The 26,179-nt window shown below is 41.6% G+C and overlaps 1 protein-coding gene across 1 annotated transcript in view; it reads right to left on the bottom strand.

The window, feature by feature from the left end:
* Positions 1 to 26,179, bottom strand: part of nrxn2a (neurexin 2a) — a gene marked incomplete at both ends in the record, with an annotated part of 184,123 nt that overhangs the window by 14,629 nt on the left and 143,315 nt on the right. Inside the window, 2 exons of the mRNA XM_080833207.1 lie at positions 25 to 196; positions 18,302 to 18,483. Of these exons, the coding sequence (XP_080689333.1) occupies positions 25 to 196; positions 18,302 to 18,483 (354 nt within the window). The remainder of the gene's footprint in view (positions 1 to 24; positions 197 to 18,301; positions 18,484 to 26,179) is intronic.

Here is a 26,179-nt window from a genome sequence, read left to right as displayed (position 1 = left end):
CCCACTATTAATCTGGTGTCCTACCTGCTGGGTAGCGCTCAATGACTGGCTGGTTGTCCACTTGGAGGGTGGCATTGCCACCACTGCGTGTGAAACGCACCACATGGTATTTCCCATCAGCCACTGCAATGGCAGGTTCATTGATGGTGATGTCATCAGTCCCAACATTGAATATGACTCCTATTTTTCCCTCTTCCTGCGGAACAACAAACAATTAAAAATACTTAGTCAGTACCAAGATGCTACACATTTTAATACAGTTCTATAGATTCACAGGTAATATGGATACACAAAGAACCAGAAGAGATATCAGTTTTTCTGCTCATACATCACCTTTGCAAATGTAAAACAAGGCAAATTTGTAATGTTAGTTTTTTACCAGTTATTTAAATTTTTGTAGTTGTATGTAGTTAAACCCTCAAATAGAGATTTTGTGGTATTTTGGTATTATAGTTTTCTATGGTAATATGATATTATGTCATGCCACCTCATCAATGTTGCAATACCATCAATACTGAGATATTGTTTAAAAGCATGAGATAGCTAGGTAACCAGCAGACTATGAAATGTTTTGTCTGAAGAACAATGTGTGATTTTTCAATTGAACATACGTATATATAATATTGTTGCAAGCCGAGGAGAGTTGAGACAGACTTTAATACACACACTACACATTAGGCCAAGACCTCTGCCCTATACACAGACTATTATACACACACAACACATTACTGCAAGACCTGTGCCTTTATACACAGACTATTATAAACACACTACACATTACTGCAAGACCTGTGCCTTAAGACACAGACTATTATACACACACTACACATTAGTGCAAGACATCTGCCCTATACCCTCCCACCCTGGAGCTGTACTCTTTGCATTTAAAATGTGAAAGATGATTACTATTGAAATGCATCATTTTGGTGCTTTTACAGAAATATAAAATAGTATTAAGTGTATGAACTGTAGATGATAAATACTGTGATAAAGATACCATCCATACGGTTGAAAATACAGGGATACAAAAATGCCCTCCCCTATCCCCAAATAAAAAGATAGACTGAAAAGCAGAGCTTCAAATGACAAATACAAGAGTAGCCAAGGCAAAAGGCAACACAGAGCAAGAGCAATAAAATGGCATCTGTCAAGTGCTGTTGTAACAGCACACCCTTGGGAGGGCAGCCCAGCCTCAGTGTCCTCTGTAAATGTGCCTCAGTGTTTTGCATTCATCACCTATCTCTTCCTTCGCGCCCACCTAATACTCTGACATGTATCAGAGTTGACAGCATCCTGCTGTTTCTGGGTTCTCACTTATTTGGTCTTCCCTTTCCACCATCTACCACCCCTGTCTTCAGTCCCAGATGGAAGGCTTGCCAGGGGACATGCCCTGGGCGTGGCTGTCTGGATGTCTGGAGCTCAGATGTGGGCTGGCGAGGTGAGTGAGTGGGCGAGCTGTGTGCAATCACTCTCTGCTAATGCTAAATGCTAATGCAGAGGGCTGGAGGTGATCAAATGATCTCCACTCATTTTGAACACGACGCACTACAGACGTGCTTGAAGTGCTGCAGAGGGGTCCAGTCTGAGTTCAGGGGTGGAAACTGTTTGGAATGCAGGTGTTTGACAAAAGGCTGAACACGATGGCAGAACATGTTGTGAATACAAAGGCAGGAATGTTCCGTGAGCCTTATCAAGAGTACGGTCAAGTATGAGGAGAGATTCGATGGCTATTGTTAGATTTGTGACAACTGATCCGCCTTTAAAATGTCTGCATTTTCTAGATTCATTCCCATTGACAGTTCATCATTCTTTTTTTAATATAGTGCACCCACTTTACAGAGCCTTGTTTGTGAGACATTTTAGCAATCATAACCTATAATGTTGCTAGCATATCTATATTTGCGATTTCATATGTTTTGTCTACGTCGACAAATATCTGAATTAAATTATTACATTTCATCAAGTATTTAAACCAAGGTTCTTTCAACTACAGTAAACTGGTAATGTATAATGTATGATATATATGTGTATGTGTAATACTATAAGAAATACTTTTGAAACTAGAAAATACATAGCTCTGTCTAACTGCAGATGTATAGATGAATTATATGATACATCTATTGCAGGTGTAGACAATGATAGACGCAGAGGAATGGATCTGACTAGTCATGTGATTTTTTCAGGAGTGCAGAATCACGCCAGAAAGCCTTGTTCTCCTCCTGAGCATGATGAAATAGACTGCCATGCACTCTGGCTTCCAATGCCACAGAACAATATTCATGTATTCAGCTGAAGACACACAGGAATTCTAGTTCATCTTGTGCAAGGTGGAAATCATTTGGTAGCAGGCCCTTGGCACTTCACCCTCTCGAGATGCTTGCAGATGTTAAGACTTAATTTTGTCTCCTCTGCCTCCTCTTTCGGAATAAACCATCTCGGAATAAAGAGTGTCCCTCGCTCCTCTGGGAGGACTGATTGGGGCTTTCAGAGATCCACACAATGATCAGAAGGACTGAGGGCTAATGGTGTTAGCTGACTCTGACTCACAGACCCCCCTTAGCCCCCCCCCTATCTCACGTATGTGGACGCGGTCACATCAGTCAAGCTCTGCTCTGATGCATACATGCGGTGTTTAAATGGAGGGAGGAACAACAACAACACAAATCTGAGGGCTAACCCTGCAGACTAGCGAGAGCCAGAGTTGCTGGGCGCTAGCAGTGCGATGCTCTGACTCAAATTGTGGAGAAATTTACAGACGCCCTCTCCTTGGTCCCCTCTCTGCAGGATGGGTTTGTGGGCTTTTAATTTGCACAGAGGAAACTAATTAGAACTAATTGGGATGGCGGTACAGAAATGCCGTCTTTCCTTCTCATTAAAGGGCACCCACAATGCTATATAAAATCGGAGGTAAAGTATTGCCTACAAACGACCCATTGTACAGTACATAACTACGATTCTTTGTCTTCGGTGTCAGTGTGACCTTCTCAGGAAGATGGAGTACATTTCAAATGACAAATTATTTTAATTGTGTCCTGTTTATATCCTTACATCCAGGGATAATGGCAGTAGCTCCTTGGCTGATGTCCCAGCGAAGAGGCAGCAGTGTATCTGCATCAATGTAATATATGATGGTGGTCGGATCATTCTTTCTTTTCAAATGTATGCATTATTATAATGTGACAGCTTATATCATGACTTGACATGTTTTGATTGTTCCTGTGTCATATCGGCAGTATTTGCAATATAGAATCATTGATGCAGCAGGCTTGCTTGGATTGAAGGATTGCCGGTAGGTTATGTTTCATAAGACAGAGAGAGTACATTGTCAGTGTTATCATTCACCTGTCTATAGAGGGAGTCCAGGTGCCTATAGAACTGTCTCCCCAGATCCTCATCTCTGTATTTCCTTATTCAGTCTTTCTTTGACAGCCACTAGCACTATGCCACCTTTCTATCCATCTCACTTTGGATCTCACATCTCACCTGTCTATCCATCGTGCTAAGACAGATCCATCACTTCCACACCCACGCCAATGCTCAGTGCCTGGTGAATACTTAGGCATAGAGGCGTAGATGTCATCCAGTGCAGAACCTTAAGTCACACATGTTCTGCATTAATTAATTTATTGTACATATTTATGTGTTTATTTTAAAAGGGACAGTGCACATTGATAAACATTTCCATAAAAATGTAAATGCACAGGATTTAGCTAGGTAAGCTAGTTTTCATCCGTTGTCCCTTGGCAGGACATGACAATAAGCTTTCTAAACCTGTACCGTTCTTATTTTTTTGCCATACCCTCCCCTAAGATCCCAGTCTTAAAGTCTCTATCAAGCCTGCTTTCATAGGGGCAGAAATCTGAAGCAGTCAGTGTAGAGTGTGTGTGTTTTTCTAAATGATCACACATCACACCCTGCATGGCATACCTGGTTAAATATTGATCAGCACAGCCAATCTGGAGGCCAAATGCCATGTTCTCTTTCAGTACATTACACTGCACTTGGAAAATTAATGTGGTTTTATAAATACACTTACGCATGTGAGACAGTTTCTGCATGTGTGGGCACATATACGGATGTATGGAGACTATATGGAGGAAACCTTTTTGTGAACCCGCGAGGTGAAAGCCGTTCGATGTTCTTGGAAAAGAAAACCTTCCCTGATCATGTGATCCCTCCAACAGCGATGGACATTCATTCAGAGGGGAATCAATGGACTGCTGGTTATGCAGGTGTAGGTGTAGGTGTGAATGTGCGACTTTAAAGGGACTCTTCTCAGGGTGTCCATCCTTCAGTGGCTGTCTTCAAATGGAAAGGCAGGGCAAGGCAAGAGTGAAGCCCCTCTCCTCCTTCTCTCACTCCATCGGTTCTGTCTTTCCAGTGCTGCCCCTTCAATGTGATGTTCACTGACCCCATCTGCTCCGACAGGAGGAGAGGCTGACATCTTCTTCTCGGCTGCAGTGGGGGCGGGGGGGGGGGGGGGGGGGGGGGGGCGGTTAGGGGGTGCTGGGTGCACGTGACTGCTGTGCCAAGCACCGAGGAGAAGAGGAAGTGTGAAGGGAGGGGGGGGAGAAAGGTGAAGGAGAGGACACCCCCGCCCAGCCCTGCGGGCTCCCCGCGCTGTCCCACCGTTCACCCTGCAGCAGCCTGAAATAGATGAGTCGGTGTTGAGAGCGGGGGCGAGCGGAGGGTTCCTCGCGGAGTGCGAGGCTGGCGTGGCCTCCCGGTGCTCCCTGGGCCTGGGCCATGCCCTCTCAGTCACCTCCCCAGCTGCTTCCTGTGGACACCACATGCCTTCACCAGCTGCAACTTTGGCCAACCAAGGTGTTCCACACACCTTCTGGTGCTGTACACTCTGAACCTCTGCTCAGCTTACTGAGACCATTGGTGTATAGAGTATCATACCGTAGAGGAGAATGGACTACATAAGCTTATATATATATATGACACAGTATACTATTGTACACATATTCTATACCCTGACTGGACAGGGAGAGTGCTGTGTTGGTTTGAGATCCAGTTTAGAGTACATCTAAAAAATATTTAGTACATAGCTTCAAAGACTCTTTCTTATTCAGCATTTCTTTCAGTGTTGCTACATCTAACAGCCGGGAAACTGTGGGTCACGCATTTATTCATACCCACTTGAAGTGATACCCTCCCTCATTAATATGGACCCTTTTAAATGTGCCCTACTTTAAAAAAAAGCAGGAGTGGGGTGGGGTAAAGGAGCCATGAAGCTAATTTATGCTAACTGGATTCTTCGCCTCAGCGGCAAATTAAAACCAACACATTCCCTCTGTTTACACAGGCTACTTATCTCACTGCTAATGATAACACTGGCAAATACACAAAGCCAAATCAACAGGAAAGGCTGCTTATGCTTTAAGGTCATTGGTCAGGTCCATTTGAAACAAGAGTAAGAACGACGAGCCTATTCCAGATATCCCTTACTGGCATTGTGAATTTAGCACCTTTTCTCCGTTCCAAAATTACCATCCTCTGACGTTTGCAATGTTTTCTGAATTTGAGAGATAACCACAGTTGAGCAGATAACCACCTATGCTCATGGAATATATGATTACTTCCATTCGTCGAGGCTGAAGAAGCCCATCCTGTTCAGCAGCAAGAAATCAAAAGAGGGGGCGCAGGAAGCCTTTGTGTGTTTCAACTTGCATCACCCTCGAAAGAATCCACTGCAGTGACATTTGGAGAGAACCTTTGCGTTTGTCTTTGTTTGTGGTCTCCTGTCATGTGGACTTATCTGCAGAAGAATAATAGTACACTATTGAAAGATTTGTTTCAACCTTCGAGCAAACCATCACTGACATGTTCTGTCCAGTGAGCGTCCAAACACAAGGTCTGATTCTTTGAAAGCCGTGTTGTTCTGTGCAATCTCTTCCTGGATGAAATACATTCTGAAATTCTTCTACATTAGAAGATAGAAGCAGAAGTACGGATGCGTGTATAGCATTAAACATTAAACATGGATTAGGAACAAATCACTTTCAAAGTAGGTTTTGAGTGCAATATAGTATTCAGACCCCTTTCCCCTTTTTCACGTTTTGTTATGTTGCAGAGAGGAGTGTGTCGATCTGTTTTTTTCCTTAGATGGAACAACACAGCAAACACTTGATCAGTACGCTTTACGCCTTACAATTCACAAGCTCTATTTCTCTTATATATCTTCCTGTCACGAAGCTTGAAGGTCAATAAAACTATTTCATCCTCCAAAGAGATTTACTATTAAAACCTCTCCGTATCGATATATTTATATATATTGCAATATAATAATATAATATATTTTCTAAGAAATAATCCTGTTTTATTTTATCCTGCATCTCCACTGCTTATAATTTAATGTTTAAAATAATAAAATAAAAAACAACAACTAAATAAATAAATAACTGATTCCTCTGTACTTTTGGAAGAAGCAGGGCCTCCAATTAATCCTTCTGCAGTGCCCAAACCCCCATCCCATGACTAATCTGGCCTGAAGGCAAATCACTAGTGCTGCATGCACAATGTGGGCCCGCTCTAGGGCAAACAGGGAGCCGTGTGGTCCCCTCGCGCTGCACTGTCTGCTCTGCACTGACTGACACCCTAGCGCACCCAGCAAGTCTAAATCTCATTACTTTCTCAGCCAAGACTAAAGGTTTCCTCTTGAATGAGGTGCTGTGGTTCAACTGCACACATTTCTGTGCGGGAGCAATTCGGAGTTCACTATTGCAACTTGTAACAAGGATTGATCTAAAAAAGATTTCTACCATTCAATAATGATAGTCGGCTGACTTGCTGCACTTAACTTGCAGTCCCTTGTAGCCACTGCAAATTGAATGCAATTAATGACGATGTGCCAGCCTTTGGCTACTCTGGAAGAGTGCGGAACTTATTCAGGCTGCACCTGGCTTTGTTGGTCATATTAGCATTCCAAAAGTGAATCCAATAATCACACAGAACCAATTACTACACTGTCATTCCTGATGCCAGCCAAAAATGATTTTATCTGGTAAATAAATAGATCTGTCCAGGATTTGAGCACATTCAGCCAGCACCTCTGATTGTAAATTTATAATTCTGGGATTGCTGTGTAAAAAGAAAGCCTTTACATAGCCATAACGAGAAGGAGAAGGAAACCGTGTACGTGGCTGAATCACTCTGATCCCACAGCACAAGCTTCCTCTGTCGTTTCCTCTTGATCTACTGGGTCACCTTGGGTGCCCTCATCCCTCATCTACCTGTATGCAGAGTACTGCCTTTCTGCTGTCACACCAAAGGCCAAACCTGCATTCCCCTCTGAGACGTGCCATCAAAAATTCATACGGGTGTGACAGGCTGCTCCAGGTCTATGCTGGACTGAGACCCTGTTTCTCTCAGTACCATAAATCACCCATCGACTTCCACGTCCTGGAAAAGAGGAAGCTGACACATCTTTTCTGGTCACTTGCATTTTTGCTGATTCTGATCTATTATGGCAGAAAAATGATTGCTTCAAGGAAGCTTTTCATGTGCAGAAAATAGATGAGATATAATGAGATACCGTGTTTACTTCTGACACAGTTTTGTCCTGCTATGTGAGGTGTTTCTTTTCACAATATGATAAGCAGGGCCAGAGGCGGACTGAAATAGTAATTCAGGCCAGGAGTTTGACTCCATCCCAGCCACCCTGTTCATGCAGACCCCCAGACCGCTAATTCTGTAGGCTAACCCTATTTTTTGATGTAAGACTACAGACTAGTTATAAATTTGGGCACTATGTTTGTTCATCAGGGAGGAACGTTATCCAAACATTTGGGACTGACCAACAAGTAGCCTATCACAATAAGGAGAAACAACAATATTTTACATGTACATAATCCTGTTAATTGCCGTATTCTAATATTCATGCTTTCTTAAAACTTCTATATTCTTTATTTGGACCCCATTAACTTCCCAAAAGTGTTTTCTGGTCTTACTGGGCTCCATTGAACAACAACAACAATAAAAACAAAAAGACACACAGTATAAATAAGACAGGAAAATACAATGTAAGTCAAATATAAAGATTGGAAAATAGGTTAAATTACTCCACTATCATTAGTTTATTAGTGGGCTACATTAATATATTGTTATAGTAACTTGTAATGTTATAGTGTACCTGCAGGTGGCGCTAACAGGCTAATGTGTTACGTTCATTGCTGTATTATGGTTACGTTTACAACGTGTGGTTTCGTTTACAACGTGTCCACTTGCCCTAAATTAGGAGGCATGAATGAGTGCTGGTAAGTGCTCGTGGAGTGCTGGTGATTGCCTTAAATGTCTTATGATTGCTGTTGCACTCATTGCTGTAGCACTCATTTGAAGGCGTGCAAACTGAGTCCCACTGTCCCATTTGGGGAGACTTGTCTAAAGTGTTGTTGGTAGAGAAGCAGGTAGATGGTTGTATGTGTCAGATGTGATGACATCATTTTTGGCCTGCAAATCCTTACGCCAGGACACTGTGTCGAGAGTGCCAGTCTGGAGTTGCTGGGAGCAGCCATCTTATTACCGAATTTTTTTTTTCTCTCCATTTAATGATTTTTTTACACATTGATTAGTCAATCAAATGGGAGTGGAAAGCACTCTGAACTGCATTATCGAAAGTGCTATATCAATAATATAATCAATAATAGTTTGCATTGAGATTTGATGCCAGAAATAGCTTTAGTAGGCCACTGTTTGTACCAATTAACCTCTATTTTATAAATGATAGACAGTGGTACATTTATCGGGTATTTTCTGTGCATAAAAGATGGTATGAAAATATGAGTGTGTCCTCCTCCTTTATGTCCTTAAATGTTTGGGCAAATCCTTAATGAAAAGCAAATGAATACAGAGCCCTTTGGATTACACTGCATTTCTATTTTTGTCCTCTAAAGAGGATTCTAAAAGGAGTGCTCAACAATATGCAATTTCCAAAGCTCCGTGAAGAAGACAATTTTCATTCCGCGTTCATCAGATATTTACTTGGTGTGTGCATATTATTATTTGGTGTTTTCAATTTTGCGATTAGCATTTTTTTGTCACCCATACTACAAGAGTTTCATGACATTTTGACATTTAATACATACAGTCCTGCTCACCATTATTGGCACCCCTAGTGAATATGAGCAAACAGGGTATGAAAAAATATGTCTGTGCCGTTTATCCTCTTGGTGTTTCACTCAAAATATTCACAAAAATCTTACATTTTCATGGAAGTTAAATTATTGTAAGAAAAAACAACGGTTGAGATTAAATAAATATTTTTCCCAAAAACATGTGTGCCACTACTATTGGCACCCCTAGAAAAATCTTATAATTGAAATCTAACTGAAGTATATTTCCAGTCATGTTTTACATTTTTAAGTTCACCTGTTTAATTATGAACTCTTAAGAGGTTAACCATGACTTCCTGTTCCACTGACGTACAAATATGAGGTGACACAGACCAAATTCCATTAGTCATTCTTCACAATGGGAAAGACCCAAGAACACAGTGACGATGTGCGATGAAACAACACATGAAACAACACAAAAAAAATCTCGTACCAGTTGAAAATACCCATTTCCACTATCATGGAAATAATAAAGAAGTTTAAAGCGTCAGCAGATGTTAAGAATCAGCCTGAAAGATGACGTGTGTGTACATTGACCCCACACACCGTGAGGAGGATGGTTCGGCTGGCAAAATAATCTCCAAGGATCACAGCTGGAGAATTGCAGACATTAGTTGAGTCTTGGGGTCAGAAAGTTTCCAAAACTACCATCAGACGCCACCTACATCACCACAGGTTGATTTGGAGGGTTGCCAGAAAAAAGCCTCTGCTGTCAATCAAAAACAAACCAGAGTGCCTACAGTTTGCCAAATGGACTGAGTTAAATGGTCAGATGAGACCAAAATAAAGCTTTTTGGCAAAAACAACAAAGGTGGGTTTGGCGTAGACAGAAAGATAGCCATACCGAAAAGCACCCCATACCCACTGTGAAGTATGGTGGCGGATCTTTGAGGTTGTGGGGCTGTTTTTCTTCCAAAGGCCCTGGACATCTTGTTAGGATACATGGTATCATGGACTCCATCAAATACCAGCAGATATTAAATGAAAACCTAACAGCCCCCTCTAGTGAGCTTAAAATGGGCCATGGTTGGACCTTCCAGCAGGACAATGATCCGAAGTATCCCTTAAAATCAACACAAAAATAGTTCACCGACCGCAGAATAAAGGTTTTGCCATGGCCATCACAGTCCCCCGACCTAAACCCCATAGAAAATCTGTGGGATGAGCTGAAGCCGAGTCTACAAGCGTTGACCTCAGAATCTGAAGGATCTGGAGAGATACTGTGTGTAAGAATGGTGTCAGGTCCCGTGCCATGTGTTCACCAACCTTATCACGCATTATAGGAGAAGACTCAGAGCTGTTATCTTGGCAAAGGGAGGCTGCACAAAACATTTAATTAAGGGGTGCCAATAACTGTGGCACACATGTTTTGAAGAATAATATTTATTTAATGTCAAAAAAACGTTTTCTCTCAATTATTTTACCTCAATAAAAATGTAAGATTTTTATGAATATTTTGAGTGGAAGACCAAGAGGATAAACAGCAAAGACATATTTTTTCATAGCCTGTTTGCTCATATTCACTAGGGGTGCCAATAATGGTGAGCAGGACTGTATATAAAGCCATGTATTCTTAATTAGCATGAGAATCCAACGGATGCATAAACAAGTAAATAAAGGATTTGTTTTTGTAAAGCAATTCCACTTAAATACTAAGACAACTACAATTCAGATGTTCAACAGAGGTCTGTTTGTTCATGAGAAGCAGTGCTGCGCTCCAAGGATGTACCCTCCACTGGATGAAGCACCATCAGAAAGACCACCATTTTAGAATCGAGACTATCCCCTCCCATTTTGCCCCATCGCTACAGTGTATCAACATCTGCCTTCATGCACTCAGATCAGTGGAAACTTCATGCAATATTCAGGAAGGATGAGGCACTAAAGGAAGTCTCATATTGTAAACAGGATAAAAGCTCATACCTCTTCAATACATTCACCGCTAGACTTGAGGATTATTTGATTAACAAATAATCAAAGCAAGTTTATGATTCATTAAATAAGTATAATCTCCTACTACTTTGGTGTTATTGTCAATGAGACCGATGGGAATATCATTATGCTAAGCCCTGGATGCTGATCCGCCTCTCAAACGTGCAATAATGTGACAGAAATGAACATGGTGGGTCTAGGATGTCACGATATTACATACTGAGCCATGTGTAAGTGCACTTACTATTCCAATTCCCTTGGCAACTTAAACCCCAGCTAGTAAGACATCCATAAGAGATAATGATATCAGTACGGCCAACTGATCAACTTAAACCCCGGGTAGTAAGATATCCATAAGAGATAATAAAATCAGTAAGGCCACCTGATAAACTTAAACCCCAGCTAGTAAGACATCCATAAGAGATATTGACATCAGTAGGGTCACCTGATCAACTGTTACTGCTTTAATAATAAAGTAAGAGCGGCTCTCAAAATATAAATGAATATGAATTCCGTGAAAAGATGCTTTAGAAAGATACAAAGAAGTCGAGAAACCTATCTGTCCACAGTCCATCCATCTATCCACACATCAATCTAAACAGGAAGAGGGAAGAGAAGTGGAGATGCTGAATCAGACGTCCAGTTGACGTGACAGACCACTTTTTTCAGAGCAGGTGCTGCTGTAATTATGATGCCAGGCACCGCCTTTTGACAGATTTTCCCTCCGTCTTTTAATCATGGCACATCTGTCCAGGGGATACACATTACTTAAAAGACTGATTTCCCCCGAGGGGCGCGGCCGCCCCTGGCATCTGTTACACGGCCCAAGTCCTCCATGAGTCAGATGTGAAATGTGTGCCGCCGTGACAGAGGAATCGCCCGCCGTCTCTGCCACCGCTGAGCTCACCGCCTCTCTCCTCTCCTGCCGCGTGCCGATGCTAACAGCAGTCACGCTACTACACCCGAGGTGCGAGGGGTTACGAGATCACAGAGCACGGCGATCCGGGGATAAGACTATATAAGATCATCTCGCACTGAGGGAACCGGACGTGAGGTCCACACCTCGCTGGGCCTGCCTTTGTGTGAGGCGGCCGTCATCCTCACAAGCACGCCGTTGCTGCCCTTGCCTTCTGACCCCGCTGAGATAGCCTTTGCCATTGTGTGCACACTAACTAGCCTAATGGTGCACATTTACAGAGAGGCACGGCTGAGGGGAGGCTAATTTCATCTGAGTATTAATCAAACAGACGGGTGGGTTCAGCTAATTATACTGGGACAGGTTCCAGCTCTTTAATTTCTCATCAGCCCGGCTCTTTTGTCTTTTCCGCAGGATGTGCATCAAATTATCTCTCCGAGTTTGTCATCAAGCGTTATGTTTTGGAGATCAGTTAGCCCGACGCTGTCACCGCACTCCTTGCACACCAGCGTGCTCTGTAATCCTAAATGGGGCCCTATGCACCAGCTAAACCTCCTTCTCCTCCCTGCGTTATCGCCCTACATTTAGCACAGCTACTCTGACAATAGGCACAATGGAAACTAGGAGGAAAAAAGGAAGCATAAGGCTGCTGAGGGGAAAATCAGAGATAACTGCATGCTTTCTCCCTCACACACCCAGAAAGTGTCTGAGAGATTTTTCCCCCCGCCATTACATAAAAGACAGCATTTCTTGTATTTATTGTATTCAATACATGTAGGTATGCAATATTTCTATGACAAACACACCTCCGGATGTATGCATTAAAAAAAACAACCTTCTATTTACAATGAGAAATCACTAAAGAAAATAAGCTGTGGTGAAGTGTGTAAGCCATGTACTGGGCTTGACTGTTGTAAGTATGTCCTCTGGAAGCACAGATTCACTTCCTGCTGCCAGGGTGGCTCGCGGCGGGTGCCCGTGGCCTTACAGGTGTTGAAAACAGGGGGGTCGCGCAGAGGTGGCGGACGCATCCATTCAACTCCTTCCCTTTGGCCGAGGTGGCTCGCTCCTGTGCCGCCGCACCTAAAGCTCCATTAATCCATCACGGTGACACTGACAGGAGGGGTGGTGCATCTCAGCGCTCCCTCATTCCACCTGCTTCAAAGACGGATGAAGCTGGACCCTCTGCGTCTAGATCGATACAGCGCCCGGCCGGCCTGGAATACCAACGAGGCCCTTTTTGCCATTACCGCCAGTAACACTGCTGCTCCTCCCCGGGACAAGGGACGCGGCCACGGTGCCTCCACTTCTGTGCCGTGCCCTCACAAGCTCCTCAGTAATAAGCATCCACACCATCATGGACCTGTGAGCAGTGTGGACACTAGGATAGGATATCTGAGAGGCTCGGCTTAGCGGTGACAGCAATTCCTTCTGCGGTCTTGTTCCTCGACCAACTGGATTATATGAGACAATGAACAATACCTCAAACTTATGATCAAATTCCATCAGGTCTGTGAAATCCCTGCCTCCACCAGAGAGAGAGAGAGAGGGGGAGAGAGGGAGAGCGAGAGACAGAGAGAGAGGGAGAGGGGAAGAGAGGATGAGAGAGAGAGGGAGAGAGAGAGATGGAGAGAGAGAGAGAAGTGCTGCAGTGGATGAATTTGTTTCCCTTCTCACTTCCTCCTCATGACTGCATATCTGTCACACCGGCTGTTCTTCAGACAAGGGGCTCTATTTTTGTGGGTGGGCAATGGCTCTTCCAAGTTACTTGGACTTGGCGGTACTTCCTTACCAGTAGGACCAGACTATGTGTTTGAACCACAGCCAATCAAAGCTGCAATACCTTCATGCCATTTGCAAAGCATTCCACTATAGTGACACTTACAGTACAGACGAACACAAGACCCAGATGCTTTTATTTCTCTATTGTGTATTACTGTATTAATTTCCATTTCTGTAGCTTGACAGAATGCACATGTACAGCCGCGGAAAAAATTAAGAGACCACTTTAAAAAAATGATCAGTTTTTCTTTTTTTACTAGTATTTATTGGTATGTGTTTGAGACACTTTTGTTTCATTCTATAAACTACTGAAAACATTTCTACTGAATTTCAAATAAAAATACTGTCATTTAGAGCATTATTTGCAGAAAAATGACAATTGGTCACAATAACAAAAAAGATACGGTGTTTCCAGATATTATTTCTGATCTCTTCCTAAGTTAAAGCATTAGTATTGTGTAGTTTAAGAATGAATATGAACTTGTTTTCTTTGCATTATTCGAGATCTGAAAACATTCCATTTATTTTGCTATTTTGACCAATTGTCATTTTTCTGCAAATAAATGCTCTAAATCAGGGGTCCCCAACCTTTTTTTGCACCACGGACCGGTTTAACGAGGCAATTTTTTTCACGGACTGGCTTCAAGGTGTAATTTTTCACCACTTGTAAATCATGCCATCCATTCATATTGATGTGAATCAATCAATTGCACCCGTGAGGCAAGCGCGAGTTTGATAGAATGGAGTCTATAAAAGCTAACATTAACGTGTAGTGGCATTAACTTGCGACCAACACCATTGTATTACGAATGTTAAGTGCATGAAAAATACAACTCACCATAACGCTGAATCAGTGCTTGGTCTCCCTGTGCCGAAGCAGTTTTGAAGGCTTCATTGGCTTATTTGCTAGCTTGTCGCCACATATTATACAGAGCAGACTTGTTGCGTGAGAATCACCTGTTGCGATAAACCCGTATTTTAAGTATGACTCCTGGTATTGTCTGTTACAAGAAGCTTTATGTTTTGGAGGCCGTAGGCTCCTTAGTGGGCCTTTTCAAATAAGCTCTCCAATAGGGCTGGGGGTAAACGATTATTTTCAAAACGATTAATCTGGCGATTATTTTATCGAATAGTCGACTAATCTAACGACTAATTGGACGATTAGTCTAACGATTATTTTTCTGTTGCTCGATTAAAACCATAATGTATCTCAAATAAATACCCCAAAAAATCTTAATAATATACTTTAATGAGCACCGTTTTGCACAGCAAAAGTCCAACAATGCATTTCATGTTTATCTAGAGTTCACAGTAAAAATGTTTGGTACTCAAATGAGCCCTATCACATTTGGATGTGGTGCTCATTAATTTAAATGTTTTCAGTGCTTATAAAAACATTCATTCATTGATGAGCACTGCGCACCACCTTATGTGCAGCCCTGTCCTGGACATTGCTTGGCTGCATTAGTTGACATTGGCGATCTAACGTGGTGGTGAATCATGATTCATACTACAAGCTGGCCAACGTTAGTCTAATGTTATGTGTTTGACTCGTAAATGACCACAGCATGAGTTAGCTCTCTGTGCCGTTTGTTGGTGCTTGGTTGGCGTGTTCTGCAGCCGTAAGTTAACGTTTACCAAACTGACACAGCTGTCTAGCCGCTGCCGCTATAGTAGCTAGCTAACGTAACTACTAGCAACCAAGCACGAACAAACTGCACGGAGAGCTAAGAAGATAGTTAGCTAGCACCACCGAAGTGCGCAGAGCTCAAGCTACACAACACACTGAACAAACGTTAAATACGAGACAATAGGGTGCGTTTGAGAATGGAGATAGAAACGCACCCCATTGTCTCTCGTGAAGGGGACAATAAGTAACGTTGGTTACATTAATTTAACGTTTGTTCAGTGTGTTGTGTAGCTTGAGCTCTGCGCACTTCGGTGGTGCTAGCAAACTATAGCTCTCCGTGCAGTTTGTTCGTGCTTGGTTGCTAGTAGTTAACGTTAGCTAGCTACTAGTGTGTCAGTTTAGTTAACGTTAATTTACGGCTGCAGAACATGGCAACTAAGCATGAACAAACGGCACAGAGAGCTAAGTCATGGTGTTGGTCAGCTTATAGTATGTATCATGATTCACTACGTTAGATCGCCAATATCAACTAATGGCGCCAAGCAATTCCCTGGGTTTCTGCTCTCTCAGTCCTTGCGCAATGTTTATTTCTGTTTGGGTCAACCACGTGTATGTGGCGAAGCGTCGACGTAAAAATATGGCGTCGACGTAATTTTGAAATCGACGCGTCGACGTCATCGACGCATCGCTACAGCACTACTCTCCAAAGATTTTAGTTTTGTACTCATTTTCGCTAGTTTGCGGGATTCTTTTTGAGTGACGTATCACTTGAACGAGACAAGCGTCTTGACGTGACAAGAGGCACAGGCGAATGATACGTCCTAGAAAATCCGGTCATTTTTCAAAATAAAACACCTCTCAGACGCTAATAATGAATACAGCGGAAATTATATAAATTATTTATTCTTTCTGTGCGGCCCGGTAACAAATGCCTCACGGACCGGTAACGGGCCGCGGCCCGGTGGTTGGGGACCACTGCTCTAAATGACAATATTTTTATTTGAAATTTGGTAGAAATGTTGTCAGTAATTTATAGAATAAAACTAATGCGTTAACTTTACTTTAACTCATACCAATAAATAGTAAAACCAGAGAAACTGATAATTTCGAAGTGGTCTCTTAATTTTTTCCGCGGTGTGTATATTGTGTAGCGTACAGACTGAAGAATGATCACCTTACTCCTACAGCCAAGTGATTCTGAAGTTAACACTATATTCTCATTGACATTTGGACCATAGGTTGACCCTGTACAACACTCAAATGTTAATGCTCTTTGGTGTCAATGAACAAGATTACAAACGCCTACCCTAATACAGCCCGTAGTAGCAATACAGATAGGAAATCATAGCCCTTATTTGTGTTAACCGAGAATGATGGCATGATTATCACCTGACTCATGTTTGCTGGCACTACAGCTCCACTTGAGTGCAACTTCAGACAACATAAATAGAGACACTATAAATTGATGCGGATGGCATTAGAGTAGAGAAGTGTTTTGCTTCGTGACAATCTTCGGCTTCAGCTCGTGGGTCCATTATGTTGTTGTATGTTGCAACGTAATTAAGAGTATTCTCAAGGAGTTATTGTTCTGAGAAGAAAGCCGACGTAAAATGGCTCTGTCAAAGCCATAGATACATACCACAAAGCAGTGTGGAACCAGTGTGGAATCAGTAAGGAAACAATAAGACTGATTCAACATATCATCACAGTACCATCATTCCACAATGATATAACAATGATATTTACAACCTTCTCCGTCACCTACCAGGTCTACGTCTGTGATCATACTGGTATATGTTTTAACTGTAAAAAGATGTGTTTGCTCTGCACTGAACATAACTGAACTCATGTCATCCTAAGGGTTCAGTGCCTTCCTCATCTGACCTCTGGCCCTTCTCCCAACAGCCCTGGGGAGAGTCTTGGAGCGCTTTGCCATTAGTGTTTGCTTTCTTGCTAGTGTCCCATTTTTGGCCGGTCTCTTTTGACTGAGTCATGAAAAACTGGCCTTAGCTGAGGCGAAAGAAGCCTGCAGGTCTTTGGCTGTTTATTTAATTTTTTTAAGATCCATCTGAGTCTTCCTGGATGATTTTATTCTTTGCCCATAGGGAAATGTTGGCAGCCTGAGCACTCCTGGGAAGGCATGTTTCTACTCAGTGTTCTCCATTTGAACTATGACTCTGGCTGAGTCCCATAGCTTTTAGAATGTTTTTGTACCCTCCACCCCACCCACCCACCCCCCGTTCTGACCTTTTCGATCAGATCTGTCTTTATTCGGAGGTCTATTATAGGTCCCCCCGTTACATCCATCCATGCAACAAAGCCCAGTTGCGATCCATCAGCTGACTCAATTTTACGGACTGAATCTGGTATATAACATTTTGCACAGACACAGTTGGTGTCGGACAGGTTATATGGTAAAGTTATGTGTGCGTTCTGAGGTTCTAGGATTTCCCATTTTGGTTGACTTAAAAACTTCCATTGTAATAACAAAGGTTGATACTAGCTCCTGGCTTTCTATTTCCACTACTGCACCACTTTTGCGGCAGAGAAATGGAAAGACAAATTAGCAAAGCCAGTGATCTTTGTATTCAAACACATTGCTGGAGTCACAATATTCTGTGTACAATTTAAATGAGCAGGTCCGAGGTCAGTCCTCACTTAATAGCTAAACATATTGTGATGCCTTTAGGAGATTTCCTGGCAAAATATTCCTCTACTTCCTCTGCTTTATCTGACCCAGAAAACTTTCCCCACATGTCAGTAAAGATGTGCTTTTTCTCTTGAATCTATTTACGGCAATTGGGACCCAGACAGTCTTTGCCGTCCATCCATAAATCCTCCAATACCCACCATTTCAAAAATGTTGTGTGATAACATGAATCCCATGATTTCAGGGCCCTGTTTGTAGTGGCTAGCTGTACTCACTATGTGCAGCTGAAGGTAGTCTCCGAGACCTTGAGTGCTCTCCACCTGCACCAGGATGGCGTCTCTCTGCTGCGTGCTGAAGCCGACCGCCAGCCGATCTGCTCTCGTGCTTGGCCGCTCGTTAGGAGCCCAGGTGTAAGTGATCAGAGCGCCCCCTTTCCCAAAAATATACGTGGTCCCAGCTGTTCGAAAGAGAGAGAGAAAAATAGAGAGAAGAAGACTGGTGAATGGATGGAAATATTAAAAATTTTCACAGGTGTGTGCAGGTTTTTTACATTTTAATGTCAGTTTGGAGAGTTCATTAGACAACACTCCTACTTTGCTAGCATCATGATGTTGCATGGCGGTTAGCTGATTTGTGCCAGAGACGCTTGCCAAGATGTGACAGTGTGTAATGCAAAACTGCGGAGTGGAATGGAAATTCTTCTGCATGAATTCCCTGAGCCGTGGCTTTATCAGTGTCTCTTAGCTACAATGAGCTCCATGCCTTCACAGTTAAAATTAATGTTATTTGAAGACAAAACGGAAAAAGAAAACCGGCCAGGTTTCTTATGCACATAAACAATATTGTCTTCAAGATAAGGAACATCAATTTTATAAAATAAAATAACATACATTTTATAGCATAACAGGGTGACACTTAATCTGGATAGTCCACCTACAGAGACCCAACAGATGTTTGTTGAAATCCAAGTTCAGTCTTTCTAATTGGTCACTGATCAATAACCACTCTTAACCCAACACCTAACCCTAACCTAACCATTATTATGCTTGTAGTTAACAGCGTTTCAACAGTTTGTTTATAATCTGAGCATCTATAGATCGTCTATAGGGGGACCATTCAAATAAAGTGTGACCCATAAACATTTCAACATAAATAAGTGAATGTGGATATGACAGGCTTACATTCCTACACAATTTCCATGCATTTAGTTATGCATATATTACGTGCAACTCCATCATTCCATGTCCCAGACATTTATGTCTCATCAATTTGGCAGTCCTTTGCAATTTAAAAAAGCTTTTAAACTCTCACCCCCGTACCACGTTGCTATCGCAGTGCCACCTGTCATTCCTGGCACCTACGGTGCTCTAAATGAGATAACAGAGGAGGTGAGGGCGATCAAATTAGCTTATTTGGCGAGGCTTCCCCCCAGGAAAGCTTAGGGTGGCAGAGCAGTGAACACCTGCTCTTGAAGCTGCTAACCTGTTGCTGAGCACAAATGCACCAGGATACACAGAGTGATTAAATCGCAAATCGCAAATGTGCGGGGCCTCTCACAAAACCTGTGCATCGGAATGACCGACCCATGCAGCCGGGAGCTTGAACTCTGCGGCCGTGTTAAGGAGTTGGCCATGCGGAAAGAACACCATTTAAATATCCACACGGCATGCGTCACGAGGGGGTGCAGAGGTCCTGGAACCATGGATTGCTGCCAGTTTGCCCAAACTAGTTCGGCACCAAGTTAAACAGTTTTGAGGGCCTGCCCATTAAAGATCTCATTCGATTTTCCATTCTAAAATGCTGGTGGAATTGTGCCACAGGGCAACCCTGTATGTCTCCAGTGTCTGCAATACAAAATGCTACACAGCTCCATAGAGCGCACACACCCAGGTGCAGACTGGTTGTTGAGAAGTTAGAAAAATGTTCCCGGTAGGTCAGTTTTGCAAGGCTATACAGATATTAAGTGCTAGAAAAAGAAAAAGGCTTTAGTGACTGATGCTGCAAAGTGTACAACAATGCCTGTCTGATCTAACTAGGTGGTATGAACTAGCTAAATGAATGAACTTAAGAACTATATGTTTTGGTCCACTTTTAAAACTGCGGCTTCAATGCTAGAGTCCCACTGCAGGTTTGACCATTCCCAAGGCTTAATTTGTCTTAAGTGCGCAATCGTTAACGCTAAGTGTTCCAACCTGGAAATAAATAGGGTCATTGACTGTTCGACTGTAAATGGGTAAAACAAACTGATCATTTGTAAAACTGATGAAGTATGAAGGATGGAGGAGGACAGAGCAGGAACCATCACAGATCCAATTAGAGGGGCACTATTGAATGCCATTGTGTGACTGTGTAAAATAGAGCACAGTACATCAATGCATATGATCGGGTTGGACCACTTCATTCAAATGATCTATTATTGCATTACAAAAAAGTTAACTAATGGCAAGTTTGTGTCTAAAACACCACAAATGTAGGTTATTTGCCTATGTTAATGTTGGACTATTCATTCTGAATTTAACATTTCATGCTCATGTCAGACATCCAAATGATGACTGATTTATGCATTTTATAGAAACCTGAGACAGGGAAAGGTAGGAAGCAGAGACGTCTACGGAAGCTTTGAATTTTTACTTTCTGTACACACAAGGATGGGGACGAAAACCTTAGAAAATGAGGTTCATCGTTCTACACAATAGCCTTACACAGACAATAGAAATGAATTAATGAATGGTCATGAATGAATGAACATTGGGTCCTCTTGACAGCAAATGTCAAGGCTGCTCTTTGTTGCCAGTCCACCCCTGCACACAACCAGTATTATTGGCCTCAGTTGCCACCCATTCACACGCTGAGGTTCTGATTTAGAGGTCTGCCGTGAGCAGATGATGGAAGCGCTTCCCTCCCCACGCTCTGCTTCATGGCCCAACCCCTGTGCTCAAACCTGTACTTTTCCTCTCTGAAAGGTACAGTCTGCCACTCTGGTGAAGGGTTGCTGATATTTGTGCTCAACAGCCAAGCCACTCTGAGCCACTTTGACTGTTTTCCATTTACAGAGTCAGGACTGTGTGCGAACACCAGAGTTGTTTTGAGTGCACACGAGCCGAACAGACAGCTAGAGGAGCGTGAGGAGCAATCTGCTGAATTTGACAAAAAAAAGTGTATTGTATTGGAATAGCAGACGGTGCCTTGAATGGTGCTTAGGTGCTGGCTGCCAGATGAAGGGGCCAAAGTACCGACAAATAACAAATGAAAACGTGGACCTGTCAACTCCCTTGAAATGTCCATACTCTGACAGATTTGTGTTGGCTCATTAACAGTGTATTACCTTTTAATTTAAATTATCTCAACTTCTATTTTATCTAGATACGTGATGCTGACAAAGCTCATTACCAAAAGAGTAGGTACTCCGTCACTGGTTCTCTGGAAAATCAATCAATGCAGAGTAATCTAACATACTCTTCCTCCGCCTCAATTATTATTATGGTTATTATTATTACTAGTCATAGTAGTAGTAGCGTTCAGAATTATCATGAGTGTGGAAAACACTGAAAAAAACAATGATGATAATATAGTGAAAATGGCATGCAACAATGGCTTTGGGCTGAAATGCAAAGAGGGATTCAGCAGAAAGAGCCATGTGCCAATATAATTAGAAGCGAACCTCAACGAGACCTGACTTAAGCAGAATGCCAACATAAATCTCTGGCTGTTGGGTCCAATATGCTTTTCTTTAATTGGGAATAATGTTGGACTTAAGGCCAGCCTACAGGTCCAGCCGCTCGCTTCACTCCAATAAATTCAATTACAGAATAAATAAGACAGTTTTGTAAAAACAAAAAGACATTCATTTTCAACTCACTTGGCAAGACAGGCAGAGAACATGGTGGTAAATCATAATCATCAACTTTTTTTTTTCTACAGCCAATGTAATTATTTAACATGTTCATTTGAATCCAACAGGAGTGTAGAATGCATATATATGCTACATTGAATTTGACCTCTCCGCGAGAAAAAAAAGAACTTTAATTTATCAACCAGCTGGTTATAGTATTAAATCCATTAAATCCACATAATGGTTCACACATAAAGGGACAATCGCAAGTAAAACACTCATTTTGTGGGCATGTTTAAGGGAAAATTAAGTAGATCTGTGCATGGATTCTGAGGTAATTAAGAGGCTTGGTACCAAATACCAACAGATTAAGGAGAAATGAACAGCCCCTTCAGGGAAAACTAATTTGAAAGACATTTAAACTTCTGCTTTTGTGGTAGTGCAATAAACCAATGGCGTGTAGATAATAAATCTTGAGAAAACCTCTGGTCTTCTTTAATTTAGAATTTTTTCTGTAGTGAGAGATGATAACATTACAGAAGATAGTGGAGATGTCCTGGTTACTGAAACAGAAGTCGTTGTATAATACTGCTAAGATACTGTCTTAATCAGTGTTAAGAGCACATGCGTCATGTTTAATTATTGTTATTATTATTTTTTTTTTAATAATTGTGATGGTCATTCTATATTATGAGTCAAACATTTTCATCTACTTATGCCATAGATCATACCTCAAAAAGTCAAACACACTGATTCCCTATGGTTTTGGTTCTTCCAAAAGATGCCAGATGAAATCGGTTTGCAACAGCAGGTAAGGATGCACACAGCACTCAACACTGGAGGCTAACGCTGAAGGGGGTGATGCTTAAGTGGTCAGCAATCCCTTTTTCAAATGTGTGAAAATAAAATGCATTTACTTAAAAACATTTAATAGCATTTGTAGTATATAAATATAGTCAGTTTGGTTTGCAAGATACAGTAGATGGCTAGTACCAGCTAAAGTTAGTAGCCATCCCTCAATCTGGTTGTTTAGACTTCTGGCTCATTAGATAGTTGCGACTTGTAAAAGCATAGCATCCGATTTATTGTTGGTAAATGAGAGCTTTGTTTGAAACACTGAATTCTAATTGATATCGCCAGGTCAAGATATACAGGAAAATCTCATAATTCTTAAAAAGCCTCACGGCTGTCCTCCAGAGGTTGACAGTGCAAGGGGTAAGTTATCTTAGATGAGATGTGTCAGTGTGCGTAGATGTGGTTACAGGTTATATGTACTGTACTATGAGCTAGTGGTGATGATGGACCATTCAAGGAGGCGGAGCAGTTGGAAAATAGGTTACTACTGCCCAGCTGAGCTTTAATTGGCAATGGGCCAGACACTGCTATGCTCATGCTTTTTCATATGCACTGTGTTTGAAGAGACCTATTATCCTGCAGGTTCCTTTCACCTGTAGCTTTATCATCTATGTCGTTTAAAGGCACCTTGATTGTGAGATTTCAGCGATCTTATAAGGTTTTTGAAAGCCACACGACGTAGATCTAATAAACTTGGGTACGACATCAAGTTAGATGTATGTAGATTGTACAATGACAACCCACTGAACCGTATGCTACGACAGAATTAAACAGAGATGGAACATAAAAAAACCTACGGCCTTGTGGATGCGTTCCTATCCGAAAGCTGTTTACACTTAAAATCCCATAGACCGGAAGCTGCAATTCCTCTGCTATTTCTTTCTATGCTACGTCCTTCTAAGCCTTCTTCTGGTCATGATAACAGCTGGAGGACACATCATACAAACAAGGCTTCTACTGCCACAACTCTCAACAAGATTTATTTCTTTTTTGGAATCATAAACATTCCATTAAGCATGTTTTACCTCCATCCATTACATTTGGATTTGACACCAGTGTCGTGTCAATTTGTGCCTTATTTCTATTGGTTGCTTAGTAGACGTAGACGTCGTAACAGCAGTCACATTGTGAAATGGTCATCCTTTTTTTTTTTTTTTTTTTACATCTTTGAGCCTCTCTCGTCCTTAACGTAGGACCACCGTTTTGGATCCTAACCAAAGATATTGGCCAAAATAGCATAGTGTATACCTACCATACATTAATTTGCTTTGTGGATATAGTCTTTTTTTCGTGAATTCATGCCCCTTAGAATTTTTGGGTGAAGTAGACCAGATTTAACTCTTTTCCAAGACAAAAGGCAGTAGTTTGGAAAAGTGAGTGAATAAGTGATTATTGATCAAGTGTCTGAATAAGTGATCAAGTGTCATTTTCAATAACAGCACAAATAATTGACATGAAAATACCTCCACAAATATATAATGTTCACTCTAATAGAAAGCGGGAGATTGCTGAGCTACAAGGAAATGTCTTTTAAAATAGTATAGTTGAATATATGTCAACTTGCAGATAATTGCATCACTCTTTTCTTTCTTTTTTTGTGTGTGTGTGTGTGTGTGTGTGTGTGTGTGTGGGGGGGGGGGGGGGGGGGGCATGCCCCCTGCTCTAATTGTGACCCCCCTGCGACGCCCCTGGTAAAGAGACTAAATTAATTAGTTTTGGGTATGCAAAGTATTGCATACATACATTGTAATAACCTTACCAACATGCAGGCCTGTGTTGTGTTTTTTATGACCAAAGACATGGAAATCAATACAACTGATGTAAGTACAACAAAATACATTATTTGCACAGACACATCGCAGAGCTGACAGTATCCTGCTAAGTTTTAATTAAGTAGTTTAAGACATTTAGATATTAACTAGTGTTTATTATTATTATGATTCAGTGGGTCGTGTTCTATGTGTCATTTTTAAACTTCATTGACACAAACATTGTACACTAATTTGTTTAAGCTGTTGCAAAATGCTGTATGCTGTGATTCATTAAAACTCATTAGTCGCTAGTACAAATACAAACATAAAAAAAATAAAAAAATAAACATGAATATAAAAAACTTGCAGTTGCATTTTCAATATATCCATAGGTCAGGCTATATATAATGCACATACAGAAGCTCACACAAACACACACACAGTCACACACACACACACACTGATGGGTACTCAGATCAATATTACCATGAATGCACCACTGAAAAAAGGAGCAAATATCAAGCTGCATAACAATATGTCGACAGCACGAGTCAACAACAGTGATTTAGCATTCGCTGCTGAGACTCACTTTTTCCAGGACATGAAATGTGATATCCTCCCTCTCCCATGAAACCGCAGCATGGGTGCCAGAGAGAATTACCCTCATGTAAAACATCACACCAGATAAATCTCCCCGGATTTCCACTCGTTCCCACTGAGGGGAGAGAACAGAAAGAATACACCCTGGAGATGGGGCAAGCCTGCTTACAGCAACGGGTTTGCTTTCCAGCTTAACCATTCTTCTTGTGGAAGGAATGCACACAGCTATTCACTGTGTTTGGCTTTTTACCTGTTTCTCTTTGGAGGTGTGAATCCATTGATCTACACAACAATCCTCTTATCTACACTCACCCCTGTCATGTCAAAGACATGATGTGACTACATATTCCCACAGTGACAACAACGCTCACAAATCTGCCTCAGAGTTGTATAGTGATACTGGCACTCCAAAATATGGAATAGAAACTTCATGCTCCCCAAGTTATAGTAAAAAAGACAAAAAAGTACTACTGTGTACTACAGATTTAGCTTGTGTGTAATAAGACATGTTTTTATCATGATAACTAACCAACAAACACAGTTTATTCATGCTGTATATTCGATAACGTTACATCAGATATTTTTGTGTTTTATTAGTTATTTTACTCACTTTACCAGCTGCCATGATTATCAACATTGTGAAAAAACTATTTGTGAAGTAAATGTCACAACCAAATGATACATACATGTGAAAGGGACTAAAATGTTCATATTGACATCAGCTTTTCTTGGAAAATATAGCAACACTCCATTAAAATCTCCTGCATTGAACTTGCTGTAACAGCTGCTATATTATATATAATTATCTAATATAAAGATCGCTACCTATCACGACAACATTTAATTTAAGAATGTTGCTTTAGAGGTATAGGAGGACGATGACTGGAAAGGGCCTGTTTGTTCTTGTTTTTAGTTTTTTTTTTTTTTACTTGAAGTCAAACTGGTCACACCATTTATGAATGCCTCAAGTGAAAAAAATAAGTTCTGATCAAAATAATCCTGTTTCACACCATAATTATTTGCCATAACTGACTGAGGCAATTACTAGTAAGGCAGGATAATTTGGGTACAATATGCAGGCTGTATATGCACAGGGAGTGAAAGTCTGGGATCTG

The sequence above is a fragment of the Sprattus sprattus genome (assembly GCF_963457725.1).
Source record: "Sprattus sprattus genome assembly, chromosome: 1".
NCBI lineage: Eukaryota > Metazoa > Chordata > Actinopteri > Clupeiformes > Clupeidae > Sprattus > Sprattus sprattus.
The sequence above is the reverse complement of the archived record's forward strand: the minus strand, read 5'-3'. Positions and strand labels throughout refer to the sequence as shown.